This window comes from Motacilla alba, chromosome Z, assembly GCF_015832195.1.
Source record: "Motacilla alba alba isolate MOTALB_02 chromosome Z, Motacilla_alba_V1.0_pri, whole genome shotgun sequence".
Lineage (NCBI taxonomy): Eukaryota > Metazoa > Chordata > Aves > Passeriformes > Motacillidae > Motacilla > Motacilla alba.
Window position 1 is genome coordinate 53,356,401 of NC_052046.1, and position 26,134 is coordinate 53,382,534.

General features: G+C 37.7%; 1 protein-coding gene across 2 annotated transcripts in view; it reads left to right on the top strand.

The window, feature by feature from the left end:
• Positions 1-26,134, top strand: part of LOC119695238 (guanine nucleotide-binding protein G(q) subunit alpha) — a 119,068-nt gene that overhangs the window by 66,689 nt on the left and 26,245 nt on the right. For both annotated transcript variants that reach the window (XM_038123266.1, XM_038123267.1), the window contains exon 3: positions 13,821-13,975. In XM_038123266.1, the coding sequence (XP_037979194.1) occupies positions 13,821-13,975 (155 nt within the window). The remainder of the gene's footprint in view (positions 1-13,820; positions 13,976-26,134) is intronic.

Genomic DNA, 26,134 nt, shown 5'->3' on the forward strand with positions numbered 1-26,134 from the left:
TCAGACAACATACTTTAGGGATTACCAAATATAGTACACAGTCAAATTCAGTCCCTGGTATTCTGCAAATGCAGTTCACAATTTAATTATGAAAGTGTAGAATCACTGGGCATGCCCAGCTTCTTCTACTCTGTAGAAGCTGCTAGGCATCTCCATTGTTACACAGTTTAGAAGGAACAGCTGCTTCTGCTTTGTTTGATGCCATTTGCCTATGGATCACAAGCTCATGGCAGGCTGTCACTGTGACACTTGGATGAGTAATTTTGTGCCTCTGAGTTCTTGTTCTGGTTGTTGCTTGTTCCAACATCTTCATTTATTTATTCATTTTGGGAGGAAAGACCAGTGTTAATATGGACAAGTACTCTTGGTGAAAAGGGCTACTTACATAATCTGTCTTCAGGGTTTTTGGGGGGTGCGTGTCTAAGGGTCAACAGTTGTTTTTCTGTTGGTGTGAGTAATGCTGGTACATCACTTGAACATTTCATACTGGGCTATCCTTACATGTAATAAGATGCTTTAGGTGGTTGAGCATAAAACAAGGCAATATGCCTTTACCGTGAAAATAATAGTAAAAAAATCTATAGCCATATGGTTAGAGCTGTGTTTCTCTGGTGTTCTTATTAAATAAGAAATTCTTTACCTCACCCACTGAATCTGTATGAAACTGGGGAGACCAGTATAGCAGCATCAGTTTAAATATTCTAGGAGTATTTTTAATATTTCCCTGACTTCAGGGTACACAGTCTTCCTTTTATAATTACAATCCTATGATTTTCTGAGAGTAGGAGTTGACATTGCCCACAGGATACTGTATTTAAAAATATCATTTCCTTTCCCATCTCTTCTTCCTTGTTGCCATTATTTTGGGTTGTCTTTTTTTGTTTAGTCCCTTGACTGATTTTGCTCTTTTGGGCATTTTTTGTGGCACATGCAACAGGAAAATGCACTCAGGAGCTGTACTTAGTATGAACAGAAGTAAGACTTGCTGTAAATAAAGGCCACAGAATTCACAGTAATGCTTACAGAAGGATTTCCAGGTATTTTGAACATACAAAACCTGTCATTAGGCAACACAGCCTTTCAAACCACTTACTGTCATTCATCAAGTATACATGGTTGATGTATTTCCAGTATGGTCTGATCCAAGACAAGTTAAGGAGTGGGATAAATACAACACAACTTACAGATCTCTGTAAGACCCTGATGGAGTTTGCCTATTTTATTGGGTTCTTGAAGGAGTAGTGATTTCCGCAGTGCTTATTCAGTAAGAATTACAGGAGTTATTTGCCTGTAAATTTCAGTGGACAGAAAGTGAGGCTGCAAAACGGCTGAAAAGTTAGAGAATTATATCTTGATGTTTATTCCCTTTCTTTTGCCTCCCTGTTCTCATTTTTTTCTTGACATGGAAGTATTAGTGTCAGACCAAATACGTTGCCATTGATCCTGTGAGTTGTAAAGATGAAGGATGTGTATATTCGAAGGCAGATAATGATTGAGCACTTTTTTTTTCTTTATTAAAGGCTTTGCTTATAGTTACAGCAATGGAGTTGCAAGGAGACATAACAGAATTTGTCGATTCCTATGTTAGACAGTAAATTATGTGGGAGAAAAACAAGCATTGATACATCTCTGGAAGCATTGAGGCGCCAACCACAAATGTATATAAACACAGTTTGATGATACTGCTTGTCAAATCCTTGGTCTTCATTGGGTCAGAGTTGAATTCTGATTAGACCTGTGTTTGCTTGTCAACAACCTGCATTTTAACAAAACCTAGTTCACTCTTTTCTTCTCTAACATGTTTTCCAAGTGGCTGTCAGAGCTGAGGCACTATTTGGGACCTCTCAGCGCTATGCAATACTTGTAATATTGTGGTGCAGGAGGCTGAGGTGGCTTCTGCAGACCAGCAGCCACAGAAGTGTGCACAGGCACACACAAGAATAGGCAGTTCTTTTCCAAACTGTTTTGTTCTTTATGTGATTTTTTCCTCCGTTAAACTTGAGTCATGTGCTGACCCTCAGGAGGAAACACTGCAAACGCTTCCAGCTTTCTGCTGCTTAAACTGAAAAGAGGATGGCCTAACAAGCGCAAAAGAATTGCTGACCTCAAAATGCTAACTTTTTTCTTTCATAGAATGGAATGATTTTACTGTTATGTTATTAGTGTTTTAGGAAAAGGTAAATGTGATTGCTGATCCAAATTTACGTTTGGATAAATATTTCTCTTGGTGGTGAATTACTGGGACCTCTGTATATACTGGTAACTTTCTCTATCATAGGTTCCCTAAATAAGGAAGTCTTTTCTGTACTGTGAAAAGCTTAATTTTGAAAAATAATAAGACTCATTTTCATCAAAGGAGTGATTACTGCATGGAAAAAAAAAATCTTACAACAGAATTTGATATCCTATTTTCTAAGGGGTTTTTGTTGTAGCTTTTGTTGAGTTTTGTGCTGGTTTGAAAGCAAACCAGTGAGGGATCCCTAGTCAGAAATACAATTTAATAGGAAAATTAAAGTAAATGCAATAATACAGAAACACTGACTGAGTCAGAATACAACCTGACACCCTATTAGTCAGGGTGTTGGTAGCAGTCTGATTAAATGGTGGTTGCAGTCCTTTTGGAGAGACATATGTGATTCTGTTAAGGCAGTGTTCTTGTAGAAGGGTCTCATCTTCCTCTGAAGGTCCAGTGGTGGTGTAGATGGGTCTAGTCTTCCTCTGGGAATCCAGTGGGAAAAGGCTAACTGTGGTGTTCCAAATATCAGATTTTTATCCAGGTAGGAATGCTTGGCTCCTCCCCCTGGGTGGAGCATCTCACAGTGGGATGATGTCATTTTATCAGTCATGCAGTGATACTCAATGGCCCATTAACAGAAGATATTCCCCTGGAGGGAGGATGAGTTGTGGAAGAGATAAAGAACACTGTCCCACCTGGTTTTAACAGATGGTAATAGAATACATACTTCTGAGTACATCTTGGATTGCAACCTAAGACAGCTTTCAAAGCCGTATTCTAAAATTTAAAACAATTCAATGTGGAGCAGTTTAAGCTACAACAACTAATGTGCTATCAGAGGAAGTCACTGAAATGAAGAAGATGCAGGGGAAACAGAACTGAAATCTTCTGGAAAACATAAGTTCTGTGGTTCCTTTGTCCCATGACACAAGTAAGAGAAAGTTTAGTATTTTATTAGAACTGTACTGTGAATTTTCTGTCTTTCCATCAATTGATTTTTAAACAATTAAACATAATGCCACCAGTGTGGCGCCAGTGCAGTGAATTATTCAGCTACTGTAAATCCACTATAATCCACAGCCAGTCGATTTTGGTTAAAACCCCGTTTTGATGGTATGACAGATTGCAACTGAGAGTACTTTTGTATAATAGGAGGTGCTCTAACATTGTTATGTTGATGCCTGAACCAATCTATAAGTGCATTTAGATCATAAAATTCAGACTTTATTACGAGGGACATTCCATATTACATTCCATAGTTATCAGGTTAACATGCATCATTGAGTGTTCTCTCTCTGTCTGTTCAATGTTGACCTTTTTAACTAAATCTGTAATTTAAATCAGTCATTTGAATGTATATTATTAATAGCGTGAAAATAACAGTATGAAGGAAAGCTCACCAGCATACAAAGAAAGTGGCAGAGTCATGTCCTTATCATGTATTCTCCAACTTTCTAGCCTTCTAAACTTTTACCCTCCTCTGATAGCATTTCCATGTTAGGATTTGTGATGACAGTTGTGGAAGAGTGTTTTGTCCTGTACAAGTCCCCTGCTGTTTTGTATGTAACATTGCAGAGATTGTTGAAGAACATCAGTGGTCACATACCTAGATGCAAAAACTGCCAGGTGTTGTGGCATGCACTGTCAAGTCGGTCACCATCAGTGCAAATTTGAGTGATTGTGGGGCTGTGGTGTTTTGCAGACTTAGTGATCAACACTTCTGAAGAGGGAGTTGGATGGCTACAAAACCAGCATAAAGCTTCTTCTGATTCCTCCCCTCCAGCAGTGCTCTCTTTTATTTGATTAATAATGTCCTGACCTACCTGCAAAAATGCAAAAGTGTTCCTAGTTGGAGATGTGCTCTACAGGTGGGGGATTGCATTAAGTCAATGTACTATGATTATCCAGTGAAGCTAAATGTTATTAATGTTTAGTCCAATTTGTGATTCATTTTATGGCAGAAGTCTGAAACAAAATACTTATTTACCCTGTCTAAAAAGTAATTAGGGTTATTTTCATATTGATAGAGAGTTTAAAGCCCACTGAAGAAAACAAATTTTAATGATAGCATCAGGTGATAAGGCAAGAGTGCTTTGCTAGCTTTTTTAACAAAATCTTGTCTTTTTTTTCTTGCAGTGAATTAATTATTTTGTTCTAAAGACTAATTACAGGTTATTTTTGTTAACCATCCTGTTCAGTCTTAGTACCAGCATTTGCATTAATATTGCAATTTCAACTGAAAATGTTTCTTTGTATGTGTGTCATAGTTGCATGCCGATTTCCTAAGTAGCTGCCTGTCTCTGATAATACTTGTAAAGAGGGTAGATAAGGCCTATTAATAAACATTCTTCCTGGATAGCAGGACATAATTCAAACAGCTTGTCTTTTCTACATCAACAGCTTCCTTAAATTAACTTGATAAATTTGTTTTGAAGATTTTCTGGGAAATTGCCTTGGACATTTCTGAAACTAACAAACAACAAAAAAGGACAGAATTAAGAGGATAAATTTAGATATTTGTGGCTAAGTAGAACCTGTTGACTCCAGGAGACACAATATGATTGTCTGGATGTGACTGTTTGCTTCATCATTCATGTTCACTTCTAGATTTTCATCTCATTGCTTGGAGAATCTCCAGAGTATATTGAAGAGCAGGCTTAGGTGACTGAATTCAGAAACCTTGCTATACTAGTAATGAGGAGACTGTTTTTCTCAATACACTGTGTTTGTGACTTTTACACCTGTGTTATTCACCCCCCACTTCTTCCAGATAAAATTTAATCAAAATTAATTCCAAAAGGCCCTCATTTTTGTTTACCTTCGCATAGATGTCATTTTTATTGAAAGCACAATAAAATAAATCATATAGGTTATTAAAAATGTACTATAAGGACACAAACATAACCCTTCAAAAATCTTATTTCCTTTCATGTGATGACTGATGGTACATTTATAAAGAACATGCCTTATTTCTCCTGGGAGTCTCATCCAACTGTGCTTTGGTGAATAAATAAGCCTGCCCAAATGGTTGTTTAAAAGGCTACTGTGACCTCTCTGTAAATACTGAGTAGTTAATAAGCTAAGTTAATAATTGAAAAATGCATATGAATCAATTTTAAACAGACCAGGCAGCAAAGTGAGTAGCTTTTGGAGCTCTTAAAAATAGAAAACTTGTTTCAATATTTTCAGTATTGTAAAGATGTGTTCTATTGGTTATTTCTTCCTCCTTCCTAATGATATAAGTTGGCAGCATATTTTAGGACTGGTGTTCTGTTTGGAGCTTTGAAAGAGGAGTCAGCAGTGTTTTGCCATCCTCCTTTAAATAAGCTCTTCTTGGTGTCTGATACCAGCCAGCACTAATACAGTCCATTTCTAGGAATGGAGAAGGTAGTACCTAATTTATAAGGAAGCTATCACTTTTTTAGGTCACACATGGCATAAAACTTTATTTTAATTTTCCCTCAAGGCATTTTTCAAATAGTTACTCATCACCAGGGTATAATGTGTCTGTGGTTTCTCTAGAGAAAATAATGTTGGCTTGCTATCTTTAACATCTTGGGGCTAAATTGATTCTTGTGTGACCCTGTTCTAAACAACAGCTTTTCATCTGGGATTACATTTCGCCCCCTTACTTTAGTCTTGCCAACTCATTGTTCTAAACATCAAGGGATTAATGAGCACACTCAAAATAAGTAGGTGATAGGGTGTCATGCAGCTTTGCATGCCTAGGGTAAGTCTGAAGCTTTCAGAGTTTATTTCCAAGAAGTGAGGTAATTGTTTAGAAGGACAGTCTCCTTGGTTGGACAGCACACAAATGTGACCATTTAAGTTAGTTGCAAATTTTACAGAGGAAAATTCTTGCTGGAATCATTCATTATTTTGAAAGGGACCCTCCCAGTTCTCTGATATTTCTAGAAATACCAGTTTGAAATAACTGCCTCTGCTGTTATGTATTAGTCAGCAGAGGGCACTCTGCTTCTTTGAAGATAAAAAAGTGTGGCTTAAAAATATGGAGGCAAAATGCTTTTCTTTTATGTACTCTTTTTTTTTTTTTTAACTTATCACATCTCACAGCTCTAATTAGTATGAGTTGTGTAGAGGATTCTTTTTCCACGTAGTACTTTCTCTCCTGAATTGAAACACAGATATGATTACATGTTTCCTTGTCCTGGTTTAATCCCTAGTCTAGTGCTGTGTACCACACAGCCACTTGATCACTACATCCATGGTGGGGACAAGAGTCAGAGAAAGAAATATTGAACCTCATGGGCTGAGGTGAGAGCAGTTTAATTGAATCAAAATAAAACATCATAATAATAGGAATGAAAAAGAGAGCAAGAGAGGAACAAAACCTAAGAGAAACAAAACATGCCCAGTACAACTGCTCAGTGCCTGCTGAACGGTGCCTAGCCCATTCCCCAGCAGTGAGTGGTGCCTCTCAGCTGACTTTCCCTGGTTCATACACTGGTCATGACATTCTGTGGTATGGAATATCCCCTTGATAGCTCAGATCACCTGTCCTGTCCTGGCTGTGCTGCCTCTCAGTTCTTGTGCACCTGCTGGCTGACAGAGATTGGGAAATTTGACTTAGCGTAAACATACTCAGCAGCAACTAAAACATCAGTTTGTCGTCAACGTTATTGTCATACTAAATCCAAAACTGTATCAGCTGCTAAGAAGAAAACTAAGGTTATCCCAGCCAAAACCCAGACATTCCCTTAAAAGGAGCCTGCTGTTTGTTTCCCCGTGCCCTAGGTTCACCATAGGTTCTTCTCTAGGTCTGAAATGCAGTGCAATTCCTGCAGTTTTTTTGTGTAAGCAAGCAGATGCTAAACTGTCTGAATCAACTGTCCATGACTCTGAAGAGGTGCATCATCTTCTCAGTTCTAGGTGTTTGAATCCATGAGACCAAGCAAGGCTGTTACTGCTTGTACTCTTAAAAAAAGTCTGTAGTGCGGAACCAAGGCACAGGAGTGAGGCTCATGGGAGATCTGTTTAATGGTACGCTTGTTAAGTGAGAATTCTAGTACTGGAACATTGTCCTTCTATTTTATTTTTTTTAATGCACTTAGTCGTGTACTTCAGTGATTGACTGAGGTAGCAGGTTCTTGGAGGCTTGTGAAGTACAGCCAGTTATTTTGCTTGTAAATGGAAAGACGGTTTCAGTATGTCCATGTTTCTGCTGCATTTTCTTCCAAAAATTCAACTGAACCACTATACAAAAATTTGGCTGAAAAATGTACCATTTGCAAGACTTATCAAGCACTGTTCTTCTAAAACAGTGAAGCATATTATAAAGGTCTGAAAACTGAGATGTTTATGAAGTAGGAGAAGTATTTTGTTATATGTTGTGTGTACAGTAATTATTTGTAGGATTATAGCACAATAATAGTTGGATGATCTCAGCTTAAAAGTTGTCCTCAGGAGAAAAAAAGAAGACAAAGAACACACACAAAAAAAAGAAAAAAATATAGGAAAAAATACTTAGAACACTGATATCTTTCTGAAAATATTATTGTAGATACATAGAATGGCCTGGAAGGGACCTTAAAGTTCATCAAGTTTCAACCCCCCTGCTGTGGACAAGGACATCTTCCACTAGACCAGGTTGCTTAGAGCAGCACGCTTGAATGTGTTTTTGTAAACATTCAAGGATTACTTGGTGATAATACTATCTTTTTATAGATGGAGCAGTAATTTAGATAATTCCTTTTAGCTACAAAAACTGTTGTGAGAGGAGAGCTTGTTGCCAGTTCTTGCCTTTGTTCAAATTTGAAACGGTTTTTGTTAGTTTCTGTCATTGAAGATTTGAATTAAATTTGTAAGTAGGTTTCATTGCTAGAAAATTATTTTACCTGTTTGTGCTTGTCAGTTATTAATTGTGAGGACTTGATGAGATTGTAATTTGTTGCTAGTGTCTATGTCTTAAAGAAAAAGATTTGATTTAGTTTTATGTTCAGATTATCAGTGTTAGAATTCAAATGCTAAAATTAATTTTTGAAAATGTCAGAACATTAGTAGGTATATTCCATTGTATCCTTGGGAGTCTTAAGGATTTATCTGAACCAAAGTGTTAATCCCAAAATGTCATCATCTGCTGAAAACCTTTGAAAATTTGTCAGTAAAAGTAACATTTGGAAAACAAGTCAAAACGTGACTTAATGAGACTGCTTACTATTTGAACCCAGAAGTAACTTAGCAAAAATAACTTTTTGCTAGTTATTTTGGATCTCTCTTTACTTACATGTACTGTATTTTACTCATTGCTCTGTTTTCTTTATAAAGGAATTCAGCAAAGCCTGGATAATAAATTGAATGTGTGAATTAATGTCATACACTCCTAATCAAGCAATTAAATATATATCAATGAATCCTGTAATTGAAGCTACAGTTTACAATTAGAATAAAATTGCATGTGTGGGGTTTGTTTGGGTTTTTTGAAGTATTTTAGAAGCGAATGTAAACAAGTAGGATGTTTAGGCAAACTTTGCTAATTTCAGAGCAGAATATCTAGTCTCCTAACAACACAAAACCAGCTCTTTGGAGGTGAATTACTAAAGCAGTGGAAAGGATGTGGCAGTTGATTGCTCCATAGAGATATTTCAGAAAGTCAGCTGTAGAAATTTCCCCAGCTCTACAAAGCAAAATTGTTTTTCATAGAATAAAGCTGTTTCTGTTTCTAGGATCCTCAGCAAAAATGACACATTTTTACAGCACACATCAGGAAAGTATTCACTAGCTGCAAAACTTTAGGACCAGTGTGTGAAAATTTCATGTAAGGTGCTACATTTAGTACCTGCAGGAGGTATGAAAGTGCCTAATTTATAATCCATTGCAAATGTAACATGCCACACACACAAAAGTAAATATTAGTTATGATTTTTTTGCGATAGGTTTTTGCAACCTGCTGTTCAGTTTTGCACAGTGATGTCATCTTCCAGCTTAGCTTTTATAGCTATGCCAGTATTTGAAGAGTGTAACACCCTATGCAGTCATTAACAAGCAAAGTTGTAATGCTTAATGATCTCACCTTCTAAGAAAGAAAACAGGCAAACTTCTTGAGGATCTGGAGAGTTAGAGGTATGAAACTTTTAAAAGAGAGGATAAAAGAGCCTATAATTTTTGTTTATTAAATCTTCATATTTTAGTCTATAGGTGGAACAACTAGAGCCAGTGAAAAATATAAAAGGAGAATTAATAATTAAAATCTGAAGGTGAAATCTCTCTTTTGCCTCTGTCATCACTGCAGTTGAGGAGATTATTGCATTATCTCTGTGGCGTTTGAGTCTTGTGTAGCAGAGAGGGGGAGCGAGATGTTCCCCCTCTCTTCAAATAACAGGTACTTTTTGTTTCAACTGTTTTTTCTTCATATTCCAGCAGCACAGGGAATAAAAGATGACTAGAAATTACTGTAATGTTTTTCATTAAATGTAGTCAAATAATTTCAAATATTAGAAAATGTTTCAATTTCATTTTGCTTTTGAAAACCAGAGTTATATCTGTATTTTACATCAAGCCTCAAGTCTCTGAAGTGCCAATACATCTGAAATGATACTATATCCCTGGTAAATTGCCTTATATACCAGACACAGGCAAAACATTGGAAATACTTTGGTAATTAAGACTTCCATGGAGGTGAAAAAAATGCCCCACAATACTACAATTATGTTAGTAATTTTTGGAGATGTAAGATTTTTGAGTAGTTCTGCAGAAATGGCATGCAATTTCCTGCCTTCATGGAAGAGTTTACTTCCTTCATGGAACTATTTACCTGCACAGTTTACATCTGTTTATTAGATACCTTAATTCTTGGGGATGTTTTGCAAATAACCAATTTGGTCATAGGGCCATTAAAATATGATATAATTATGGGAAGTAATGAGAATTGTGCAAATTGTATGCACTGTTTTCATTTGCATGTTTGTGTAGTATTTTAAATATTTGAGTAGCCCCATAATGGCATTACTAAGGTGAACATAGATCCACATCACAGGTTGGTTTACACAGGCTCTGTGTATGTTCCTTTGAAATTCTGATGGATTTCAGTTCACCCAACTGAGATTTCGTCCTTCTACTACGAGGAAACAAATAAGCTGTTGTATACCCTTATTTCTCGCTTTGTGCCTTCATTGTTTGTATCTTCATGTTGCAAGTGGAGCCATGGTGAGGAAGCTACTGCTCTAACGGGTTTTGTGAGGGTTTGGCAGCCTTATATGTAAATTATCATATAGCACATACTGACTGTCTGACAGCTGCAGCATTCTCTAAGTGTTACAGTAGACATCCATAGTTGCATTTAAGTTCAACCTACCAGAAAGTGTTGGGATCATCCAAAGCTGCTGCGCCATTGTCATTCTTTAGCTGGGATTTTACAGTGTGGTGATTGTCCTGCTCTGCTGTGCTCTGCTCTGCACTCTGGTGGCCTTCCCTTGAGTCTAACGTGTGGGTTTGAGTGCCAGAATACATGAAATATTAAATCGTAAGGGAGTGTCCAAAGGAGGGACGTGAGGATGGTGAAGGGCCTTGAGGGGAAGCTGGGGGAGGAGTGGCTGCAGTTGCTTGGTCTGTTCAGCCTGAAGAAGAGGAGACTGAGGGGAGATGTAACTCATTGCAGTTATAACTTCCTTGTGAGAGGAAGAGGAGGGGCAGGCTCCGATCTCTTCTCTGTGGTGACAGTGACAGGACCTGAGGGAATGGCTGAATGAAACTCTGCAGCAGAGGAGTTTTACACTGGATATTAAAAAAAGGTTCTTCACCCAGAGCGGGGTTGGGCGCTGGAACAGCTCCCCAGGGTCACAGCCCCAGCCTGAGGGAGTTAACAAGCGTTTGGACAATGCTCTCAGTCACATGGTGTGACTCTTGGGATGTCCTGCACAAGGCTGGAAGTTGGACTTAATCATCCTCATGGGTCCCTTCCACTTCAGGGTATTCTATGAGTCTTTGTCTTAGTATGTTTCAACAAAATGTAAGACACTCTAAATTAGAGATGTTTAATGAAAATTGTGGCATGATTTTTAGACAGGTACATACAAGTCTTGTATTCACAAACACCTGAAGTCACATCAGTGTTTTAATACAGTAATATCAATACAAGAAAATTGCATGGTAGAATGGGCGGGGAAGTGTTTAGTTATCCATTAAATTATAAACATTTTGGATCAGAAGCTACTTCAAATCTCTTTTCTGAGATCTCCCACAAATTTTTGTGTGCTATAATTTTGGATGTTCATGCATATGATTCTTGAAAATGAACTTACTAAGTATGCTGTCTGGGTAGGTCCTGACTTTCTAAAAACACTGCTGTAGAAAATTCTAACTTGCTTAATACGTGAAATTGCAACTTTAGCTTTCATTCATATTTTTTGTGTCATATAGTATGATCCAGAAGCCAAAGACATTGCTTAAGGAAAGTGATATTATTGTATTTATTTTACTACATTTTCCACTCCAACTGTGTTAATAATGTTCTTTTTTTCCTACTTTGTCTGGTGATCTGATCTCAAACATAGCTAGGCAGTGAATGGTTTGTAGCAATAAAAACATAATGTGTAAGGAAACATTTAAGTAGTTCTTCACTGTACTTTGCTTTTATTGTCCATCAGTCCATTAAAATTAATTCAGGGTTGGGGGAGTTTCACAAGAAAGCCACCATTGGCAGACATTTGGCAGCAAGCAGATGAACTATTTCTTAGTTTCTCCTGTTCAGTCAGTGGTTTTCTTTATTTGTCTGTCAGCTGCAACTCCTGTTGCAGTTTTTATGAGAGAAATTTCAGACTTGGAAACAGTTTCTGGTTCATAATTCAGTTTAGCCACAGGACTGCAGTAGCCTGTGGCAGTATCAGATTTCTGGGGTGGTTATCCTCTCCAGTCCTTAGGTGGTACCTCTTTTTCAAAGGAGACAAACATACAAATAAAGCAACAAAGCGAAGAGAAGACGGGTCTGTGGCTTTTCCCGTACCATGTTTATGGAGAGGCTTTCCTAGCATGTTTATTACAAATCAGGCATTTAGGAAACATGTTCTGCTTCTTGGTTGCTTTACCCTTACATTTTCAATTCATTTTCAATGAATTGTCCAGGAGAAATGACAGGCCAGTCTTCTGATTTCTGATATATCTCTGGGCATTTTTGCTTCATACAGAGCCTATAGTGATGAAGTTTTGCCACAGAGGTTTGGCTAGTGTTTCACTCTGAAGATTTGCACTGATTTACAAAAAAAAAAAAACAAAAAAAAAACCAAAAACAAAAAACAAAGAAAGATGACTGATTTAGTTCCTCCTATAGGTGGAAAAGTGAAATACATTTTTGGCACTAAACATTTTTATTTACTCAGTTTATTCAGCTAACTGCCATTTGTTGTCATAACCACTGTGGTAGTTCAGGAAAATATATACAGGATTTTGGTAAAACCTAGTTTAATTTAAATGCACAGAAATAGCCAAAGAAAAAAAGTGCTTCACAGTAGTGAAGTGTCAACTGGTCACTGGTCTTATGCAAATCTAACCACCATTAACATAGTCATACAAACCAAAGAACAGAGAAAGCATGAACATTTTTCTGAGTAATAGTGCTGAATTACGAGAACTTTTTCAGCTCTTTTGAAGTAGGTTCTGTAGGATTGGGTATCTCCTAGTAACTTGGGCATTATTTTGCATTGGGAAAATGGAAATTATTTTCCATTACTTTCCCACTACTATAAAAATAAGAGATGATAATAAAGATAATAAGATAAGAAGACAGAGGTGATGAAGCCTAGATACAAAAAAACCACACATTTGAAAGTATATGATGGATTGTGGCAAGAAGAGTATTGCCAGGAAAACCAGCATAAAGTTGTAGCACTGTTGAAGCTCAGAATCAGTTTTTAACCCTGCCCATAGTTTACTGAGGGGCATAAAGAAGGAGGAGACATGGTTGCTATTTCAATATCTTCTCAAGTGGAGATGTCATGATGACAATTCCCAAGAATTCCAGTTTTCTTATTCTGGAATCTTGTTTTAAATACTTGTAGAAACCCATGAAGAAGATCCTAAATGTATGAGACATGGTTTTCCAAAAAGAATTGAGTAAGTGTCTACAGGATTTCTGGTAAATAAAGGGGAAATTCTTATATTCTCAGAAGGCCATGGAAAATGTTGTCCGCTGTTGTCAAAAGTGTATTGAACTGAACAGTCACCTACACTGTCTAGATTTTGGTTGTGAAACAACTGAGTTGAACTATCAGTAGTTAGATCTTAATGACCAGTTTGAATTTGGTGGTACTTACAGAATCCTTCTGGTTTGTCTGTTATTTTAATTTTTTTCTTTGTTTCAATATTATGATAACAATTATTGGTGTCCCAAAAGAAAGAAGTCTAAGAAAATGCAGTTTTCCCGAGAGCGACTTCACTCCCTGTGATGTTAGCTAAAAAGTTACCTCCTTTTTGCATCTTCACGATCATCTTCATGATATTTGATTTTTCAAATTTAAATACATGTTGGTGATATAACCAATGTGAAGAATTATTAATCCTGTTCATTGTGTATGAGCTGTCTGCGAACATAGAAAATTAGGTACATTTTACTGTTTTGTTTGGTTTTAATTAGGTTCATGCACTATTAGTTCGAGAAGTTGATGTAGAGAAGGTGTCAAGTTTTGAGAACCCTTATGTAGATGCAATAAGAAGCCTATGGAATGACCCTGGAATTCAGGAGTGCTACGATAGACGACGGGAATATCAATTATCAGATTCAACTAAATAGTAAGTACATGGTAGCAATGAACAACTATATATAATTTTCTGTTTCTAACAAAGTAATTTTTACTTTTTAGCTTGTTGTACTATATGTCTGTGTACATGTTTGTATGTATATGGAGCACAAGCATAGCTGAATATACATTTACTAAATTGAATTAAGGAGTGGTATACATCTATTTTAGGATTATAACTGTGCTTATTTTACAAAATGACAGTCTGTGATCATACAAAGTCTTAAATTAACATTCAAACTAGGAATGATTCATCTGGGGGGGATTTTTGTTAAAGCTGTTCAGCTTACTCTCTTCCAACACATAATCGCAAATGCAAGATGAGCAAAAATAATTTTATGGAGAGTGGCAGGAGTGAATACTGGAAAGTGCAGCCAAAGTAGACCTCCATACGATTCATTAAAATTGAAATGTTCAAGATCTCCTATTTTCCAGATTTTCTGGTTTCCCTGTCTGGCATTTGCAGTCTTAGTGGTGAGGTAAACAGTACTAAACAAAGGGATTTGTTTTTTACTGAATTGTCTTTCTATTATGGAAACAATGTCTAAACTTTAAAGAACAGGAACAAATCAGGAAAGCACCTAAATTTTTTTGTTCTAGAGCAACAATAATAAAAATGCATGTGTGACTAAAAAATAACTGAAATGTTACCTCTTTCTTGGGACTGGAATCTGACTTTTAAAATATGTGAAATTTGTCATTGGAATTTGATGTCTGCCTGAAGGTTTACTCCTGAATGAATCTTAGTTATTTTATAGTGATGTAGCATACAGGTCAGGTGAAATTTCTCATCTGCTGTCAAGGAAACAGATGATGGCCTTTTGATATTGACCTGTGCTACAGAATACAGCGTGATTTCTTGTTAAAGCCGTGGCAAAAACCTCCATGGGTTCTACATTGGCTTCTGTATTAGCTATGAAAAAAAATAATTCCAGTGACATAATTCTAGTCTCCATTTGACATGTGTATGTGAATGGAAGCCTCTTGTTTAAGAAAGTGCACAATGAAGCTTCCATTAAGCTCACTGTAGCAGGACATTAGACATGACAGGTGTGTAATGACATTTATCTGCACAGTAGTCTAAGCATCCCTCTCTAGTACTGCACTTTATAAGGGAATTAGTCAAGATGAACTTGCTAGGATCTTGCTGATCCAATTTCGGCAGCTGAAGACTATGGATGCATGACATAAGTCTCCTCAGATCTGTTGCAATATTATCACCACACCATGACTTCCCTTTGCCCTATGCATAGGGTTTCTCTTGTCCTGTGCAGTTCTCTGTCCTGGTTACCTTCCCAACCCATCATTTTTGCACATATATTTTGGTGTAGAGTGGTGCAAAGCACAATGACATCTCTCTTGTATTGTTTAGATTCTCACTGTCCCCAAACATACCATACTGTGTTTTGGTTTTAGGTGGTAAGGAAACAAACATATTACATAAAGAGAAAAATTTCATGATGCATAAACAGTGATAAGAAAATTTTAGAAACACATTACTAACAATATATTTTCATGTTGTTTCTGTACTGAAATGAGTGGCAAGATTAAGTAGGAGGTGAAGTAGAGTTCGTGTCATATTTTGAATTTCTTGTATTTGTAGGTCCTAACTGTTTCCACAACAGATAAGATACTGCTTTTAAAATTGAACTAAATGTATGTATTTGGTGTGCTCTACCTTACAGGCTAGAAATAGAATTACTCTCCTAAGTAGGAAATAATGATCTGATGCTACTTTATATCACATTATGCTGAATACCATAGTTTTGATCTACTTTTAATTAAATTGGCAGTGGATTTTTTGAGTAGCATTAAAAATAGTAGGGAATAATCATTAAGTAGCTATCAAAAAAACCTCCTAGTACATTGTCTTGCAAAAGGTACATTTGCTAGTTGATTGGTTATTCCTCAAGCTCAGCATGTTTATCAGTCTACCATGAGTTTTTGCAGATTTGGTGACTTTATTATAGTTTATACTATGGACTTCTGCAAAATCTTTTAAATTAGATTTATTGATCACTGTATATGAGTTTTTATAAAAGCCGCTATGCATACTTATGTTTGCAAGTAGAGTTTTTTCCAGGTAGGTAAGTCCACTAAAAAAAAATCAGCAGACACAAAAGAAACTTTGTTTCAAAAATACAGTATGTGTGTTTACCACCAAAAAAAACCCCACCCAAACAAATTTATTATCATTATAAATGTTACAAAGCAAGGAAACAAATTGCTGTAAAGCTACTACTGGGATTCACAAGGCAGTAAGACAAAAAAACCACTTGGTGCTCATTGTCTTCTGACTTGATGCATGACCAAGAATGGTTTGTTGTCCACCAGCTCTCTTGTAAGCATATATGCCAGTGTCTGGTAATCATATGTGTCAATGTCTTCATTGTGTGAAGTGTGTTCTTCATTCATTCCTTGCACAAGCCTCTCATCTTCTCAGTAGTTTCCACTGTGTTTTTGTAGTAGTAGTAGTAGTAGTAGTAGTAGTAGTAGTAGCTGTAATAATATTTTCAGTCTGCTGCCTATATTGCTCTTTTCTGACATCAGTCTTCAACAAGGTTAAGTGCTGAGTCCTGCCCTAGGGTCACAGCAGGCCAAGGCAGTGATACAGGCAGGGGCAGAGTAGCTGGAAAGCTGCCCAGCAGAAGATGACCTCAGGGTGCTGGTTGACAGCAGATGAAGCCAGCTTGTGGCTGAGAAGGCCAATGGCATCCTGGCTTGGATCATATATAGTGCAGTTGTCAGGACCACATCTCATATTTCTTGTATCAGAAAGACTGTGGAAGGGTTCATCCCCCTGCAGTCAGCTCTGCTGAGGCCACATCTCAAATCCTGTGCCCGCTTCTGGCCCCCTCACTGCAGGACAGACACTGAGGGGCTGGAGCATGTCCAGAGAAAGGGAACAGAACTGGTGAAGGGTCTGGAGCACAAGTCCTGTGAGGAGCAGCTGAAGAAGCTGGAGGTCTTTACCCTGGAGTAAAGGGGGCTCAGGTGTAAACTTACCACTCTCTACAACTGCCTTGAAAGGAGAGGGTAGCCAGCTGGGGGTCAGATACTTTTCCAGGTGACAAGAGGACATAGCCTCAAGTTGGACCAGCTGAGGTTAATTTTTCTGAGCATTAAGAATAATTTTTTCTTGGAAAGAGTTGTTAAGCATTGAAACAGACTGCTCAGGGAAGTGGTGGAGTGTCAGTGGTTTGGCACTGGCACAATGCCAGTGCCCCCATGAAAGCACACTCTCCCTGGTGTTTGCTGTGAGATGTGACCAGAAATAGAGCAAAGCAGGCCTCAACTTGGGAATAAAGGAGAAAGAATTTATTAACTTACAATTATATGAATATGTACTGCAAAATGGAAAACCTTTCAAAAACATTTCTCCTCCCCCCACTCAATTTCCTCACAGCATCAAATAAAACCTTAGATTTTCATTCATCACCCTTCAAATAATCAATTCTCAGTCCATCAAGGAGAGAGGAGTCCCTCTTGCGCCACATTGTGACCTTTTCCTTCCATGTCCAGTGCTCTCACCACTGCACATGGACCAGAACTGCTTCTAGGGTTCCCTTTTTAAGGATGCTTTGCCCAGTTCCAGGAAAAAAACCAGTCTCTCACTTTTTGGGACACCAGTCCCCCCCAGATTTCACCCCCTGGGGCCGAGGGGTCTTGAGAACAGAGATCTTCCTGGATGCTTTGCCCAGTTCCAAAAAACAACAGCCTCTCACCCATCGGGACACCAGTCCCCTCCAAATTCACCCCCTGGGGCCAAGGGGTCTCGAGAACAAAGCTCTTTCTCTCCACTGAAGATCGAGGGCACCACCACCCTCCTCACCCGTCGTCTCTGTTCACACCACTCCTTCATTGCTCACTCTTTTGGCTCCAAGCCATTGCCCCCCTCTAAAACGCAGTCTCTGTATCACAGAAAAAATGGTTCTGTCCATGGCCATACAAGAAAAGTCCAGCCAAAGGCCACTCCATCCTCTCCTCCCACCTAGGAGTCTTCTCAACTTCTCTCAGTTATCCTTCACTTGTACAACTCTGCATCACACTTGCCCATTTCCTCCTATTTCATCCCTATCTCTCTTCTCATTCAGCTCCCGGAGGATCAGCATTTGTAAGGTTTCCATCATCCCAGAAAAGAGTAAAAAGCTTGGGCTCTGTCTGCCCAGAACTCCCACAGCTGCTGGCTGCATCTTCTCGCCACATCCCCACCCTGCTTCTCCTTCTCGGCCAGGCCAGCGCTATCAAACTGCCCGATGTCTCTCAATGCTCCTCCACCCTTCCATCCTGCTGGGGCCAGGGACCTTCAGCTTCCTTCTCAGTCCAAGGCTCCAGCCTACCTCGCCTTGTGGCTTCCCCTCCCCTGCCCAGCCAGCAGGTGGGCAGGGGAGGTCTGACCTCTCCACCGACCAGAACCAAGAAAGCATTCCCCTGGCAGTCGTCTGCTTTTAAACCCGTGTTCTCAGAGACGTATCCATATCCTCAGCAGCCACACCAGGTGCCAATATTCACATCTGAGCACCCATTGGTTTGACCACCGCCTCCCAAAAAACTCACTTCCTTCTCAAACCACGACGTGGAGTCACCATTCTAGAGTTGTTCAAGAAGTTATTGGGTGTTGTACTTAGTACTGTAGTCTAAGTGACGAAGTGGTGATTGATAAGTGGTGGACTTAATGATGTTTGAGGTCTTTTGCAATCTAAATTGTTCTCTGATTACACATAGTCTTTCCTGTTATTTTATTGTTTCTAAATTACATTTCAGGTTTCTAGTATGTCCTGTATATCATATTACTTTCACTTTCTGCCATCTTTTGGCCTGTTTTGTCATTCTTTGTCATTGTTAGCCTCATTTTTGATGATTTTATACCCACTGCTTGTACTCTGTAAAAATACATCTAGTGTATGTTTGCTAGAAAAGGGGATAGTGTCTAAGAAAGAAAATTCCCTGCATTATGGGAGTTGATTTGAACTTCTTGGAGGCTTAACATTCAATTCTCTTTCCTGACCATTGGATACTCCAAAGCTTGGATGTTCATGTTGTTTTAAAATCAACTTTTAGACTTCTCTGTAGTAAAGAGCACCGGAGGTATATAGAGGTTATTTGCTTTCCATGTGCATTACTGGGTGACTTAGCCACTTAATTAACATCAAATTACTTCCCTTTAAGATGCTGCTTCACAGTGTGAGACAGATATAAACTAAGATGGAGAATTGCCTTTAGTAGTAGCTATGTGAGATGAGATAGGATAATTCAGAATATACTGTACCAGCTGCATAGACCTTAACCCAAATGTAAAAAGGTTACCATTCAACAGTTTGATTGTATCATACCTTTTCAAAGCCTAAGGAAAGGAGAGTCAATAGTCTTCTGTGTTAGAGAATTTAGGTTGCAATTGGAATTTTTGAAGATTCATCACCATATTTCTCCAGTATGGCATTAAGGTCTTACCATTCATGGACAAAATGTAGGAAGTGTTAAGACCTAGAAAGTGTCATAGAGCCTTGCTTGGCTTAGATTTTCAATGTCATCTTTTTCTGGCCACATGAAATTGAAGTATTTGGCTGCTGTGTACCTCCAACCAAGGACTTTCTAGTTGCTACACAAGCGCTGAGCATTTCTGTTTAGCTTCCCTTCCATGGCTATGTTTTCTAACACTTCAGATAATTAAATATAATTTTCCCATTACTGTGTTTGCTATGTCAGTGGATATCTATAGCACATTTTGATATTATGTAATGTACTGCTTGTTCAGTCATACATGCCATTGCAATCTTATACATGTATAGTCTTTCAGGCTTTTGTTTCTGCATTTGTGGTCACCTTTAATGGCTCGGTTCCTGCAGTTGCACACCTTTGCATATACTGTGAGCTCAGGTAGTTGGACAGATAGTATAGAAATGCAGATTCCCATACTTTACTGTGTAATAAGAGATCAAGAGTGTGAATCTGAGGTAATTTACCACCTATCTCTGATTTATAACAGGAAAGAAAGATATGAAACCTAGTGATGTCTGCTCAGTAAAGTACACCTTTTGTAAAACTTGTTGCAGGAGGTGTAAGGCTTTGGTCATCCAGTAATTTTTCTACGACAATATTCCATTTGAGTGTGAAGTATTTGCAAAACTTCAGCTGAACAATTCATTTATACCTGTCAGCTAAAACTGTCATCTTCTGTGTTACTCTTCTGAAACAGGGACATTTCAGTGGAATTAGCACCTGTTAAACACAATGTGCTTGGAGGTACACAGGGGGCAAAATCAGCACATGAATCTTAAGTTTTTACTACCACAGTTTAGTCCATTTCTTGGCATTCCCTTTAGCAACCATTTTTTTATTTCATAGAGGTGTAGGGCACTCTTAGAGCTTGATGGGTCTTTCAGAAGTAGTAATGCTGTCCAAAATTGGGACCTGCTATGAAGCTGAACTGATAGCAAGTTGTGAACAACTGTCTGGAATATCTGTGTAGCAGTCATTAGATTGTAGTGACAAAACCGTATAGTTATATAGTGATAATTTAAAAGATGCATAAGTGCATTATTATTTAATAAACTGTTGATTAGTTCTTGCTTACTTTCATTTGTAAAAATATATCTGAAGGTCCTAAAGCTATACTTGATGGCAATTTGTGTTGTAGAATCATAGATTTTGCTTTTCTGTATTCACAGTTTACACAGCCTTATGTACAGTTTAGAATAAAGTAGAAACAGGAAATAAAAATGAAAGTCTTAAATTCAGAGATCAAGTACTAGCAGCGGAACTATGATAACCCTGTCTTATGCTTTAGATATAGTCCCAAAAATAAAAGCAATGTCTGAAGAAAGATGGGACATGCATACCGAAGTACTTCTTCCCATACAAAAACTGCAGGCTATGCACCACAACTTGGGAAATAAAAAAGGAAAATGGGACCATGTAAAGCAGTGTACAGTATGTATTTATTTTAGGAATTCTTTTGTGCAGTCCCAAACATGTTCTTAATGACTGTATAATTTTTACACCACAATTCCTAAAATGAAAAATTTGCATGAATATTTGTTTATTTGTTGACTTGTCTTTTTAGCCTTTGCTAAGGTTGGCTTTTAGTGACGTAGGAAATTGAGGAAGACAGCTAGGTAGGACTTAGGTGGAATATGGATAAAAAAAGGCTGACTTCTTCCTAGTGCAGACTTCTTCCTAGCTCACTTCAAACTATAGATTAAGATGAGATAGTTCTAGAAACTGGTAATTTACTTCAACTTTTCATCAGTAGTGTAGAGTCTTAGAAAACATCTACAGAAGTTCTGAGAACACAGCCAGTACTTGTTTACATTTAGTTTTGTACACTGAAAATCAATTCCATTTACTGGACTGATGCCTTTCAGCATAGAGAACACTTGTGTCAATTATTCTGGCAGCTCTGTGAGGCAGGAAAAATCCTGCTACAGCAGCTTTAGCATTTTGCTGTTGAAAGTCAAGCCAGTTGTGTGTTTTCTCAAAGATGCAAAAAAGAAAGGCTTTTGTTTTTCAGCACATGGTCCAGATTAGTGCTAGGGTTTTTTAGGAGAGTGGCCTCATCAACTGGCTCAAAGTTTTGCAGAACAAACTGAGAAAATCCAACCCCACTCCAAAACCACAACAAACCCCAACAAGAGTATGGAGTATAGCTCCACCCCACTCCAGAACAGTCAGGCTCCAAAGGACAGAGATATATCAAATATTATTTAATATCTTGCCTAATTATCCTTAGTCATAGACTTGGGTTAAGTTTCTATTTTCTCTTGCACTGCTATTATCTGTGTATGAAATAAAGCATTTCAAGAGGGTCATACCCATGAACTATCTTAATCTTAAGGAAAAAAAAAACTTTTTTTTTGCATTAAGCCTCTGAACTTTGGGGTTGAAAAGATGTAAATGTTTATGGTTACTATCATACGAAAATCTGTCTTGTCATTGAATGCAATGAGAAAGCTTTTGCGTGTGAAATGTTGCTGGTAAGGCTTGCTTTTATAACTGTGGTTATACTGAAATCACCAACAAACTTTTATGTTAAACAACAGAATTTGTAGAATTTCTTGAAGTTTGTCCCTTCCCTGTTTTCCCTGTACTCTCATTCTCCCATTCTCATAGAGGTGTGTTGGCTGGTTGGGTGATAATAAATCATCTTTACTGGTTTCGTACTGACCTTTCTATCAGTGTCAATAATTACTTCTATCTCAACATGTTTGGTTTTATTTAGAGATTTATAACATAGTGTTTCTCATATGGTGCCAGTCAGATCCTTTTTCCTCAGCAGCGTGTTTCAGATGCATTCTGCTCTCCAGGGACTTCTGTGCTCAAAATGTCTCTCACTCCTAAGCCAAGGGTTTGATAGTGTGCCAGTGAGTATTAATTCAGCACCTTGCTACATCAGTTTTGCCTGCTGAGTTTAGGAAAAGTTATTAGACAGTACTGATGAGCAGACTAGTCTCATTTTTAACCTCAGAAAGGGAAATTATGTTAGAGATGGACTGAAGGCTGTATCATTTCTACCTTTGTCTGCTTATGCCTTACTGCCTGCACGTGATAATTAGGCTATATGCTAGTTTAGAACTAGAATATAGTTTAATGTTACAGAAATTCATCCTATGAATTTATTCCTTAGAAAATGTTTCTTTATCACTTGATTACTTGGAAAAATGTGACCTCAAAGATGCTGGTAAGTAGTAGCTCATAGCTGGAGGAGGTGTTTCTTTGAAGTGTCTGCCCCATGTTGAAGGTGCTCCAAGATCTTGATTTCTGAAAGTAAATTCAAGTAAGTTTTGATGGTCTGTCTTCATTAGGTGGTGTAGCCCTAGGAGAATAAGGCTCAGCATTGTGCTACTTGTGCATGGTGACTGGAGTCATACTCAATTTATTAAAGAACTTCACTGGTTAAAACAACTGTGGTGTGCTTATTAAACTTAGGAGTCTCATTTCCTTGCTCAATTTCTATATGAGAAATACATGTAGGAAAGTACAGAGTCAGTCTATTCCCATAATCCTGTTCCTGCTGTTTATTTGGAAATGTGGACCAACAGTACTTTTGACATGTGCTTTCTTTCAACGGTGTTGTTAGCACATCCATAGCTTGGCAGCTTCCCTGAAGCTGGCTGCAGGTTTGGACCTTGTCATAGGTGATGTAAAGTGCATTAAAAATAATTACTTAGCTCTTGGTGCTGACTGGGAAACAAAAGTCTCCCTGTGCTTCTGGTCAGCGTGCAGATCACGGTCATGTTGCTAGATGCTGGCAGCTTGTCCTGACGTCAAGGGAGGTCCACTGCCAGCAGCTCATTACATACTCATCACCTCAGTAATGTACCGTCTGCTTGTCACTATAGCAACCCCTTGGAAAATTACCTCGACAGCCACTAAAATTCATTTTTATTAAAACTAATTACAGATATAATTAACTTTAGAAACTTGGTCTGTATTGTAGATTTACTCAGAACCATGTATTTTCTCATTTTCTCTCCTATCTGTAATGCCTGTCTGAGTAGGTACTGTTTGGGTGAGAGGCCGTATACTACAGTGTGACTCATCAAAACAAGATTTCTCAGTAGGTGGTGAAAATGAACTCTGAGTACCATGTAGCTGAGACCTAAATGTCTTGCACAGTTGCTGCTGCCTGTACAACCGAATTTCCTGTGGTAATGCTGGTGCACTGTTGAACTAGATCTCAGGATGGCTTCCAGAGTATTTCCAACAACCATATTGTTATTACGACTTTAAAATTTGAAGCCAATAACCTGAAAAAATACCTGGTCTGTGCAATTATTGGCCACTCTCCTTTTGTGTAAATTTGTAGCTATGTCAAGTCTTGTGGTTTGTTTGCAAGAGTGCATGTGTAGCCAGTTGTAGTATACATTGGAGAGTTAAGTGCATTGGTAAAACTGATTGCAGTTTGTGTTAATCCATTTCGAACTGAGCATATACCCTAAAACACACTGTGCATTTCTCTTATGGGTTTAAATTTTTTTGTTTGTATGTAGGATTTTTTTACCCAGGAGGGCAGAATAGCTGTCAGTACTTTAGGGCTGCATTAGCTAAGTGCTTTAGAACCACAGTGAATCAGTTTATTAGTAAGCAGATACATACAAAAGTTCATCAAATTTTCATTTACTTCTCATACATCTGCATTAAAAAACTCAACACATTTCCCATAGCCATGGCTTCACAAGTTTTCTTCTGGTGGCAGATAAGCCAGTGGAGGAAGTAATTCCACCCTGCTTTCCTGCTGGAGTTTATGGACTTGCCACATCCAAGGACATATCCATCAAATAAACCATAATTGGAACAGTTTTAGTAGTGTTTCTTCACTATTCCAAATTATTTTGATGGAGATATGTTATCAAGCAATTGCACAATTGCTTGTTTACATTTAGTTTTGTACACTGAAAAGCAGGTTAGAGAACTGGCAGCTGGGGATGGGCAGAGGAGCAGCTAGGGTGGTGTGTAGCCAACAGAGTTGAAAGAGAAGACAATTGGCATTAGCTAGCACTTTTTGATGTTTTAGTTTAAAGTTGCTAGCTGATTAATCTATAAATAAACAAATTACTAGTTTGATAAGCTGTAGAATGTTTAAAGCTTATGTGTGTGCTGCATTTCCCTGGTAATCAGGGAATTTCTTTAAGCCCCAGCTTTCATGACAGTTAAAAAAATAGTTAAATATCCAATTCTTTTGGTACAAAAAAGATTTAAAAGTAAAAGTCTTTATTGTGACAGTAAATAAACCATGGTAAGCCAGATAATAAAATTTCAATGTTACAGCAGCATTTAGAATAGTAGTATGTGAAAAATGTGTGTGCTGCTGGTATATCTTTGAATATTAATTGTATTCTAGTTGTCTTCTCTTTTTATGTAGTCAGCTGCATTCACTTACATATTTCCTCTTAGCATTTTGAAATAGTGACTCAGCTCAACAACCAGTTGTTCAGAATAATCAGATTGTCACCCCACCCCTTCTAATGCAATGCAAAAATCCATTCTTGGGCTTCATAAAGGGAAAGTGCCTTGGGTTTTGTCTGTGTAGTACCATGGATGTAGAGATGTGGTGTTTTGCAATTAATACACAAGGTACGATAATGTATTGAGGTTATGTTTGTTGATTTGCCCTCATTGGTATTCTAGGAAGATTGCACCTGACTGAAAAGAGATACTTTATTTCTGTCATATCAAAAGTCTTCAGACAATGATATAAAACAGTGCATAAAATGGAAAGACCCTGATGGCAATCCCAATGACAGATGTTCTTACTTAAAGAAAATAGATGGAGTTTTTTAATTCTTACTTTATTTCTGAGGTTATGTAAATTTTAAAAGAGACATGCAGCACTTTTAGTGATGTTAGAATATCTTGAAGGCAATTTTGTGTTGTTGCTGCTGGCAGAGCTTTCAGTTTGATTTTCAGAAACATGTTTAATCCCCCTGAAGTTAATAGAACACGAAGTTACATATCTTTGTGGGGTAACTGGAAATGTAATTGTCTGCAGAACTGTCAGTACCAGAAAATACTGGTTCATTTGCTTCAGACCGATAGTGCAAAACTTGATTTAAATCTGAGTTTCAGCACAAGGAATTTTTCAGCAGAAGTTAAAAGAGTCTGCTAAAATAAAATATAAAGCAACTCCAAAAAAAACCAAGAAAAAACACAAACAAAATTCAAACTAAAACAAACAAACAACAACAACCAATAACCAAACAGAAAAACCAGAAATCAAAACTAAAACAATTTTTTTTTCTCCAGGAAGAATTTAATTGATAATTTGCAGTATGGTCACAGCATTAGAATAGCAATAATAAAAGACTTCAAGTTGTACAACTAAGACCTGGGATATTTTCATTTAAATAAATTGATACAATAATACATTAATTTATTAAGTTTTAAGTTCGAAGAAAAAGGGATAGGAGCTAAATATTACTGGAAAACAACAATAACAAAAAAAGCAGGACATATTCTAAATGGCTTTTGTTAGCCTGTAGGTTCTGATTATGATTGTAAATAAGATTTTCTTCTTTTAGGGTTTTGGTGCACCCTTCTGGTTTGGGTTTGGTTTTTTTTCTGCGAGAGACTCCTACTGATTTTGACACTAATTCCTTCCGTTCTGGGTTTGAATGTATAATTCAGGACAGTTCTTAGAGAGCCAAACACTCTT